Source organism: Eptatretus burgeri, chromosome 11 (assembly GCF_056783735.1).
Source record: "Eptatretus burgeri isolate ZD-2024b chromosome 11, Ebu_testis_v1, whole genome shotgun sequence".
Classification (NCBI taxonomy): domain Eukaryota; kingdom Metazoa; phylum Chordata; class Myxini; order Myxiniformes; family Myxinidae; genus Eptatretus; species Eptatretus burgeri.
The window spans coordinates 29,480,346-29,491,829 of record NC_140971.1 but is presented as its reverse complement, the minus strand read 5'-3'; the positions used below and the strand labels follow the sequence as shown (position 1 = coordinate 29,491,829).

Genomic DNA, 11,484 nt, shown 5'->3' with positions numbered 1-11,484 from the left:
ATGAGTAAGGAAAGTGGGGAAAAAAAACTGTCGTTAATAAACTGATGTGACCTGTTCCAACTTGAGGCATTGTTAAGCAGGCCAAACTAAATGGCGAATTAAGACCCCAGCGATGGAGAGCAAGGTGGCCAAGGATGCACCTGATAAAGGATATAATTGAATAAGGCCGTTGATCGTCTTCAAAAGGGGTGTTTTAATTAACCCAAACACCCAATATGCACTCGCTTGGAGCTCCCTTAGTATGCATGTAAAGTTTCAGGCTGCTAGGTTTCCTGATTTTGGAGTTATGGAGGAGAAACACACACACACACACACACACACACACACACACACACACACACACATACACACACACACACACTGAATGACTGACTGACACACTGACATTTATTAGTATAGATGACTTATAATACCTACTCCAACCAGGAACAATACACATTTACAAAGAGAATTTGAATCACCACTTCAGCCAAGAGAAACGGGCTATGAATGTTTTTTAACTCCCTAAAATTTGTCCGGTTACACCCCAAGTACAACCACTACGTTTCAACTCATTCCGTCAAGCAGTTTAGGAGTGCGTACAAGACAGACAGAGGTTGCTAACTTTGTATATATGACAATGATCTATGTATGAAAAACCATGAACATCTGCACTGAGTTTCACTTCATGTTCAAGGGAAAAACTTGACTCTCACAGAAACATTGTACCACTTTACACAATACGAATGTACAATCAATGGATAGCACAAGGACTGTAATCCCAACCCAGTAACTTCATATACTTCAGGTATTGCACTTCGATAAACATGACATATGCTACTAACATGGACAAGTCTATTGTGCATAAAACTCTTTTCCTCTGAAAATTTGAAAGTAACTGCAAGAGAATAAGACATGCATCTTGACAAAAAAGCCACATTTTTATACAAGCACATCTTAAAATTACACATTCTTCTCCCAGTTGTTTCAATTCCAATGCTTGAGTGGAGGTTTGATCATGTGCAGCATACACTTCACTGAATGGATGCTTGTGTGGTGTTTCAGTTGTTTTGCAGGTTCTACCTGCGATACTCGGTTGCCTGGCTGCTATCTTCTGCTTTTTTTGCCTCTCCTTTCACAGTGAGTCTTATCTTGCTTCATTCACTCACACAGCACATTTTGCTGTTGTTGAATTGGTGAACCATAACAATTTGGATTCAAGTATGGAGGCCTCCCTCAGCGTGATGTTATGCAGAACATTCTTATCGTGGTGGAAAAGACAAGAATTACAAATTTACTCATTATTGTGTACTTCTTATTGGTTCATGAGCGCCAGCCAGTGACCACTATATTCGTTATGTCTGTGTGTCTGTCTGTCTGTCTGTGTGTCTATCTGTCCAGAGCATAACTCTGTGCACTTTGATCCGATCTTGATGAAACTTGGTTATGTCTTCGATAACAATGTCTAGTTGTGTTTTCCTGGATGAGGGCGTGCTACGCACATTGTGGGTGGAGCCACGCCCAAAAAGAGCCATTTTTAGGGGGTAGTTGGATTTAAAATCTATCTTCTCCTCAGGAATTGACTGAATGGAATGGGTTCTTCGGTATTTGAATATCAATATGAATTCTCTAAAACTTGTTGTCCGATTTTTCATTTTCATCACAAGGTCAAAAACTTATAAAATTGCGAATTTTGACATAAAAGTCATACGACCACCCAAACTTTGAGAGCTAGGATGAGAATATTTTTTATGCATAATCTTGAGGTCATTCCCCACCTCAAGTCTTGAAACCATTTTGCTCTATCTCGAACACCTTGCCCGTGGCGCCCCCTTCAAGTTTGTTTTTATGCTGATTTCATCAAAGTATGGATAATCCGAGGAGTGCGAAATGCCATATAGCCTATATGACGTTATATTGTTCCTGGAATGTTCCAGAGGAAGTTTTGCACCAAAGGTCATAACCCTAACCCTTTGACTTTTCAAGGCCACAAAGGTCAAATTTTCAAAGTTATGGGAATAGAACCGGGTTTTCGACCTTCTTCGACGAACTAACTCCAATAAGCTATAGCACGTATCCTGTTTCCTTATTTTAATGTCCACAACATTGTTTTGGGACCTTTAAAGTTTATGCAAAGGTCGAATTTTGAAAGTTGTTGAACGAAACTGGGTTTTCGACATTTTGCAGTTCATTACCAGTCACCTGTATCACATCATGTTGATCATTTTTATAACTTGGTCAAAAGTTATCACATTGTCTCATCCTTGACTTCTGAAACAATTTACATCGTCAAATACCGCTCGTGAACCATTGTCGTCTTCAGACTTGTTTATCCTTTTCTCAAATTGAACTTTATCTTCTGTTGCAGCAACACTTGTAATAATCTTTATGTTGACGGACTGTGCTTTGTTAAAGCTGCTCCTGACAAATTGAAATGAGAGCATCTTATACTTCAGGTGAGAAAACCTAGATGGCACTCTTTGTTGAAAGTTATTTGCTTCAAGGTGTTGTGGTAGTAATTGGCTGGTTTTAATCGTGAAGCAAAATGATTTTTCTTTTCAAATGCTGATTACTGTTTCCTTTTTCTTGAAATATGTTTTTTGAGAAAAAAATTGGACAATAAGCTCTGCTCTAATAAATTTGATTGCCCTCATTGCTTACACTCGTCTTAAAAAATTTATTATGTTTTGGTCCCTAATTGTCTTTTTGATGTGAATCAGTTTAGGCCAATTAAACTGTGTCCACCAAACTCTTGCAAAACTTGAAGAAGCATGGAATTAGCAGGAGTATACTCCAATATTGTGAGAAACTGATTAATGTAAATGAGTAGACATAAGGGTTTTGTGAGAACCAACTGCTGTTTGGATGCAGTCTCCCTATCTCCAGTCCATCATCAGAGATCGCCCACTTGGACCATTTTCTGATTAAAGTTCGAACATCAGGCATTTCCTTCCTCAAATGCTGAACAAGCGGTTTCCTATCCCCTCTTTTCAGCTCAATGACTTGCTGAATTGCATGATCCTTAGATTATGCATACCGCAATTGGATCTTGTCATGGTTGGTGTTTTCTCCAGGCTAATTTTTAATCTTGCACACCTCAAAATAAGTCATCAAAACAGCAGTGAGCACACAAAATCAGATGCCATTTTTCTATGGCGTTGTTCCACTCATTATTGCCTGGACAGCTCCAAGGAACATTCTTCTGTACACTTTTATTCAGGGTAGATAAATTCCGATGAGGTAGTTTATTTCTTATTTGTCCTGTTCAGGTATGTTATGTAGTCTTATATTTGAAGAGACAGCTTCAAGAAAGTGTCTGCTACAGAATTACTTCTGCCAAGTCTATACTTAATTGTGTATCAATCGTCGGCTAACTCTCCTACCCATCTGTGTCCGGTAGTGCTCAGTCTGGCGCTGGTTGTCATATGTTAATGGATTGCTATCCGTGTAGACAGTAAACATAGGACCACCTGTTCTGATGCTCACCTGGATCAGGAGCAAGTCACTCAACCCCTCCCCCCCCGCCCCCGCAAACTTCCGTAGACCCTGAATTTTTTGATGCTGTGAACAAACTTAGGTACATCATGGGTGATGAAGGTTGTAGTCAAGTTTCATCGAAATTGTGTGTGTGGTTTCCAAGAGGAGAGCAAATACCCATTTTATGGGGTCAACTGCCCTCCCACCACCCGTAGACCCCATTGATGAGCGCAGATTTTAAAGCGGCCAATACACTTTGGTACGTCATGGGTGATGAAGGTTGTAGTCAAGTTTCATCAAAATTGTGTGTGTAGTTTCAGAGAAGAGAGCATATACCTATTTTGGAGGGTCAAAAACCCCTCGTAGACCCCCTTAAAGAGCACAGATTTTGTTGTACTCGATAAACTTTGGTCCATCATGGTTGATGAATGTTGTGGTGTGATGAACTGACCAACTCACTCACTGACTAACTCACTCGCTGACTGACTGATTGACTGACTCACCTATGGACGCTGCTCAATCGCATAAGCTCCCCGGAACTACATCCCAGGTGAGCTAAAAATTAGGGGCACAGTAAAGGTAGTCTTTGAATTTGTCGGTCACAACCCATTTTAGAGCTAAAAACTCACATTTACTTGAGTGAAGGTGATAATTCTTCTCCACAGGAGACAAAGTTCAAGAACCATAACCAAACACACACAGCTTCCCATTTTGGTTCTTTTACAGTACGACCCCTAAGCCATCCTGAGAAATGTATGTGTATGAAATGAAGGGTTCATCGAAGCCCTCCCATCATTGGTGGCTGAATCTGGGCATCAACCAAGAGACCCAGCCCTGTGCATCGTACTTCTCTTATGCGAGTCATTCCATTGAATAGGGCCTGGCTGGATTCAATAGCTAGATAGCTAGATAGGGCCTAGCTGGATTTCACTTTCACTCTCTTGCAGGCTTTGCACTTGTTTTTCTCACTTGACTCAACTTTTAGTAAACCATACATTGGCTTTGCAATCCTGAAGAAATTCCAAATGTATTGGTGATAATAGTCAGACTAAGTAGCTTTTGTAATGCTCTAACATTGGTAGGCTTTTGTTGTTTCAGGGCGAACAGAGCAGCAATGTCTTTTTTTTTGTCCATCATGTATCCCTCTTCAGAGACAATTATATCCATATATTTAATGCCATACTTTAACAGTTCACATTTGTTAGGATGAAGTTTTATGCCGCAGGATTTGAGGCATTGCAATACCTTGCACAAATTCTCAACTTCTTCCAAAATGTCTTGACATAAACAATGATGTCATGGAAGTACGGCAAGCAGATGTAATCTCGCAGCCCTTCAAAATATTGCTTCATTCACTGCTGAAATGCAGAAGGGGCATTGGTTAGCTTGAAGGCAATCCAGCTCCACTAAAATAACTCCCAAGGAGATAGTCATCCCAATTGTCTAAATGGTACACCATTCACTCCTACACATTATACAGACAATATTTAGGTCCACTCACTCCAAGTTCTCACTTAGCACACATTCTCTCCACCCATTTCACAACTGAGCAAAAAAATGGAGGAGGAATCACACCCAAGATCTATGTTAAGCCAATTTAGCCAAATTCATCAGATATTTTCCATTTGAGAGGAATTTTTTGCAGATGTTGTGCCCATCACCTTTCTCACAATTGATCATTCATTTTAGCCCACACATCCTCTTGTGCCCTCAACTGTTGCCTCCATCTGCTGCCCTATGTCCTAACTATTGCTCCATTGGTGTCTAGCTCATCAAGGCCCCAGGTACTCCTTGGGAAGCTTCATTGACCTGGTTGACCCACTGAGGAACTTCCACTCCCCTTTATGCACATGGGTTTAGGCATTCCGCATGAACGATGTGGAGAGGGCACATTTTCACATCTTGATCTGGAAGATAATGTCACTGATTTGCACTCGGATGATGCTCAGACCCTGCCAAGGTGATGCGAGCTTGGGGCATCAGCCCTTTCTCCTCTGGGGTTTAAAGAACAAAATCTTATCTCCCGGAGTGTACACATTCACCCAGCCCTGTGCATCGTACCTGCATTAAACTTGCTCGCCAGTCAGATGAAGCTGACAGTGAGTGAATGCATGGACCTGTGCCATGCTCTCTTCCAAGTGAAGTGGATAGCCTTCCATGGGTCGTTCACCTGGCCCATCTGGTTGCTTTTCACAGAGTAAATCTACCGGGCATCGAAACTCCCTCCCATACATGTGCAATTTGCGGCTACACGAGGTGGTCTCATTTTAGGTGATCCAGTCGGCCATGAACACATAAGGGAGATAGTCATCCCAATTGTTCTGATGGGTGGTGGTAAACAATGCCAGTTGTTGCAATAAGGTTCTGTTGAACCTTTCTACCATCCTATTGGATTGCAATCTCAATCGATGTGATCTCAACAGTTCAGGCCTTTCAAACTGCGAAGAGTCTGCACACCTCTTTTAGCAATTGACTCTCTGAATTTGCACTCCAGCCACCATAAAACACTTAATTCCACAAAACACATTAAAAAAAACGCAAGGAAAGTTGAAAATCCCCTCCATGGGAGGACCTCCAGTACAGCTGCCCTTCACAGGGCAGCTCACCAGATGACAGGATTTGGGCAAAGCCTGTGGGACCCCCATTCTGTCATGATAGGAAGAAAAGCACGGGATAACCTTTCTGGGTCAGATTGTGGTGGTGTGTGTTGGGGGTGGTGCTGAGGTGTTGTCCACTAGACGGCAGTCTCCTCGGGTTAACCAGAGGCGGTCCCTCTGGGTGGGTGCCTGGGATGTCCTATCCCTAAGAGAGGATAATCACCTGTCTTTGCTATCATCTGAGCTCAAGCATTTCAACATCAATATTGCAGCACTTTCTGTGGCTCGGAGACCTGATACTGGTGAGATCATGGCAGGTGGTTACACCTACTACTGGACTGGTCGCTCTGATGGTTACCATGCCCAGGGAGTTGCTGTAGCTGTGTCCAATAAGCTGATGTCCATGATAATTGAGGTAACACCAGTCAACGAGCATAGTATGAGACGAAGGATTCATCACTCCTTGGGTGTCATTTTCCTGGTCTCTGAATATGCTCTGACCGAGGTGAATGATCTCACTGTGAAGGAGATATTCTATGCCACGCACGAGTCTATGGTTGATCAGTGTCCCAGGTGAGATCATTGAACTGCAGTGAGTTCATTGGCTTTCTCGTGGAAGAATGGTGCCGCATCCCTCTTGCAGAATTCCAGACAGGACTCTATGCCATGGTGCATGCAGGACGTACTGGTGGCATGTGGTGGCCCAATGCCTTTTTAAGTGACTTTACATTGGTGTTTCCATTTTTTTTGTCCACTACCTGGATGTGCACATCTCCATACCTTTCCACATCTGTCTTCTCTGCTGATAGGTTGCACGCCTCCCCCATTGCCTTCAGCTTGGTATTCTTCCTCTGCATGTTCACACTCTCCTCAGACCTTACAGCCTCCACATGTCTTTGTGCCTCCATCTTCACACTTGTTATTTCCCTCTTTTTACCCTCTACCTCCTTTTGTAGGTCCATTTTTAAATTCTCTATCCTACAAGCTATCCCCTCTAACCCCCCTACAATTTCCTCATTCCTCTTTCTACATTCCTTTTTCACTGCTGCCATCTTCTCTTTTTTTCCTTCCCACTTATCACCTCCAACACATCCTGGTGCCACCTCTTGTACTTCAATAGATTTTTCTGGCACTATTTCTGTTTTATTTTTCTGTGTATTGAGCCTCTTTGACATTTTTTCCATTTTATTTCCGCCTGTCTCAGTTACTATCATCATTTTCGAGATTTTTATAGCTGGATTCGAGATTTGAATCCAGGCTGGACAGTTTATATAGGCGAGTGCACATACCTCTCGGCCACCCTGCCAGCCCAAAGTGAAATTAAACAAAGGCACAATTTCGTGATTCATTGCTCTTTTCCATAATTAGATACGATTATCAGGAACCTTGTATATTAATTTAAAGACCTGTTCGTTAATGCCTGTGAGGCAGAAAAAAATGCCATGCAGTGAACAATAGTTTGTGGAATTTTTTTGAGCATCACTTTAGTCTGAAATGAAGTTTGTATACTGTATTATATTTAATTCACTACATTTGTAAAATGTGTACATTTAAGCTTCCTAAGCATCAACATAATTTTGTGATAATATGAAGCCTTCTTTTCTCCTGCAGGAGTTCAGATGCCAAAATATGTGGTGCACGCCAGTTGTAATTGGTTGGAGGAGAAGAAATGGGTTGGGAGACAAGAAGGATATATATGAGAAGAACTTTGTGATAATGTGATATATGAGAAGAACAGCACTGTGATAATGCTGAAAACAAAATCCCTTGACCCAGTGGCTAAAAAAAGAAAAAGGACATTTTTCCCCCACATTGAAGCAGCTACTTGCCATCAGGAAGTAAGAAACTATCAATTGGTTGCTATTGTCATTCTAATGCACCATTCTCGAGATGAAAACATTGGATAAGTACGTGCTGAATGTTTAGCACCTCAAATGAGTCTGTGGATACCATAAAATATATTAACATTATCTTCACAACACAAAACATTTAAATAAAACTTGAAAAGGAAATCTCAAGCTGCGTTAGAGTGAATTTTTTTACTTGTTGAACTGCACCAATAATGAGGAGCTTTAATGTCCCATATGCACGGTGTGAGCAGAACGGCCACAGCATCACGCATTGCTGAGACATCTGGAGAAATTGCTCTCACGTCTGTGAATTAAAAGGAGCTGCTTCAGCAGTAAGGGGTGGGGGAGAGGGGTGAGGGGTCCACCACTCATCACATGTCTTCAATACAAAGTACAACCCTCCTCCCCCTCCCCCACCTACCTCTAACTCTCCGAAGGCTGGATTGAAGCCCATGCTTTAGAGTTTTAATCTTCTGCATCCATTAAGCTGCCGCTTTCTTGTTCAGCAGGCACTTCAAATAATTGCTTATCAAGACTTTTTAGCCAAGCACTCAGCAAAGGAGTCCATATTGGAGAAATGTTTGCAGCAGGTGCGTGGATTTTCTTCAATGCAATGGAGTGAAATTACAAAGCTTGCCAGCATCGCTTTGGATGCAATTCAGTGGTTATTGCTGATGTGCACAATTGTTAGCCCTTGCTCTACTTAATTGCCATTTTATTCTTCTTTCGGTATATGACTCGTATTACAATAATTTTTCCCTTACTTTATTATCGACTCTTCATCTTTGCACTCCTTTATTGCTGCTGCCCACTAATATAAGCCAGGGACCCTTTATATATCATGTAGGAATTCTGCATTTAATTATAATTTTTAAAAAAAATTGAGAAAAAGAACATGAGGTTTGAAAAAGGTTGAGAAAGAAGGGTTGGTAAGGAGGACTCGAATAAGAGTTGGGAGAAAGGGGAATTGAGTTTGAGAGGAAATCGGAGTTAGAGGATGAGAAAGAAGGGCAAAATATTTGGCTTATGCAAGGATTTAAAGTACATAAACTTTCTAAAACAGGACTATAGAACAAAAACATTGAGGTTAAAAACACAACACGAGCCATGAGAAAAAACATCCATGTATCCAGATTCCAGACTGCTCAATATCTCCTCATTTAAGCCTTACCCTTTCACTGATAGGCAACGTTTTTCAGTAATGAATGAGAGAAGCAGGGTTTCACATTTGGCAACATACCTCCTTCAGCCTCTTCCATCTCTTCAGACCTTCACAAAACCACAAGTTGGTCAAACACTTGGAATATAACTTTCAATCCTGATAAATCTCACACTCTCACTATCTCTCTCCAAAAGGATGGTCTGGCAAACCCTCCTATCTACTTTCTTCACAATCCTCTTGAGGAAGTTGTCAGCCAGACTCATGGATCTCACAATCAGAGACTAACTCTCTTGGGCAAACCACATTTCCTGCTATTTTCATGCTTTGTTCCCTCTTGCCCCTCCCCCAGGTTTCTGCAGGGTGCATAAAGTACACCATCAAACATCAACCCCCTTCGAGTGAAACTACCAAATCCAGGATTACTGCTCACCTCCACTCATTCGTTCCTCTTTTTCCCCTCGTGGGCAACCAACTTCCACATTCTCTTCAATCTCACTCTTCCCTCCAGGCCTTCAACACAGCTGTTCACCACCATCTCAGAACATTCACAATCCAACCTTCATCATCCGCCCCCCCTCCAAACCCCCCACCCCATCCCCCGTCACCATACCCCAAACCCCATACTTCCAAATTTCTAGTTTTTCCTTACTGAGTTTCCTTCTGTATCCATCTTGTCCACTGCATATGTCCTTTCCTACCTCCCATTCCTCCCCACACCCATTGTTTATCCAAGTCTCACTCTATTTTGTCCCTCAACTCTGGGGTTGGTGTTCTCCCCAACCCCCCCCCCCACGGTGCCCCCCTCTTTCTACTGTTCCTTTTGTCCTGCTACGTCATGTTCCATTCAGTGTACTAGCTCTTCCACGAGCCTTGAATATATACAAAAATTGGTGAAGTTTTCTCTACTGACGGCTCTGAGTGGCCTTCTGGGAGCTGTTGGTGCTCCTGAGGGTGGCCATCTGGCAAGGGGGTCAGCTATGTGCATGTATGTGGCATTCATGACAACGTGGTTCTAGTTGGCATTGTGGAGGTGAGTGTGTTGCCCTGGTGCTGGAGGGCAGGCATGGAGGGAGTGTATTACATGGCAGGGGCTCTTCGAGGGGTGATGTTTTGGAGATAGTTCACTTGCGTGTAGCTAGGCATGGTGGTGATTGGCCTGCTGTCAGCAGTGGCACCAGAGGGTCTATGCCCGAAGAAGAAGAATTGTACAAATTGAGCAACTCGAAGGGCAAGTCCAGGGACAAATGCATGAACGGTTATAAACAGTGTATCGGGTGATGTATCTGGGCGATGTTGAAGTTGGTGGAGACTGTGGAGGGGTGGGTGGTCTTTCCTGATATAAATGCCTGGAGGTGGCTCATCTAAAGGCGCTGTCACAACTTGACGATTTAGCCAGCAATGGCAACGTATAAAAATGTATGCAAAACGTTGTCGTACGCTGAAATTTTGATGTTTTTTTTTTTTTCAAGTTTTGGTCATATTCATAACGTGTTGGCCGTATGCATAACATATTAGTAATGGGCACAGAACGTTTCGTTGTCTTATAGATAACTTATACCAACGAATGCTTAGCCTGTTGTCGGCGTTCACAACCTATGCCCAACGATAGTTTAACTTAGGCATAGCGCGCTGCACGTATCGCCGACGAACTCGTAGCGTAGCCTGTTAAAGACCTACCGGACGCCGATTTAAATCATAACCGCCTGAGAATTGGAAGTGTCAACATCGCAGTCACACCTTGACGATTTAGCCAGCGTATGCCGACCTATGAAAAATGTGTCTAAAACGCTGGCACACGTTGAATACGGTATGGGTAAGTTGTGTATACGTTAAGAGCACACTGAAAAATGATGAAATACGGTCATATTTCGTGGTACGTTTAGTACGTCGTGAAATTTCAAGCATGCTGAAAATTTTATGACGTACTCGCCGTATGGCTCACACGTTCCTCTACGCTGGGAATAAGTTGTAGGCATGATATGCGATCGTTGACACACGTCGACACAAGTTCCTTGTAAGTTACTCATAAGTCGAAACACGTCGAGGTAATGTTTAGCATACCCGAAACTTATTTTCTCCATCAAGGCACATTTTCTTTTTTTTCTCCTTGGCTCCGTGAAGGCATGTGACAAGAAGTTGTTGGTGTTGTTGTTGTGTTGTTTTTTTTTATAGTCTATCATGAATTTTAAAATATATTCGGACATTTGCTTTTAAGTTTCGACGTCGACGTGACAATATCCTCAAACAGAAAATATTCACAGAGGACGAACTAAGAATAAGACATGATCAAACTGAAGAGGCAATCGGACGTGACGTAACGGCACGTGACGAAATATCGGAAGTTATTGTTGTTGTTGTTTTTTAAACGCTGCCAATTCGCCATTATACGGTAGCTGTAAATTAGAAACACGTTCAGTAA

General features: G+C 42.3%; 1 protein-coding gene across 2 annotated transcripts in view; it reads left to right on the top strand.

Moving 5' to 3' along the window:
• The window catches only part of LOC147016757 (uncharacterized), a 59,367-nt gene extending 51,302 nt beyond the window's left edge, over window positions 1-8,065 (top strand). For both annotated transcript variants that reach the window (XM_085845727.1, XM_085845726.1), the window contains exons 7-9: window positions 1,045-1,119; window positions 2,348-2,435; window positions 7,665-8,065. In XM_085845727.1, coding sequence (XP_085701853.1) covers window positions 1,045-1,119; window positions 2,348-2,412 — 140 coding nt within the window. In that variant the 3' untranslated portion in view covers window positions 2,413-2,435; window positions 7,665-8,065. The remainder of the gene's footprint in view (window positions 1-1,044; window positions 1,120-2,347; window positions 2,436-7,664) is intronic.
• Window positions 8,066-11,484: the final 3,419 nt, after the last annotated feature.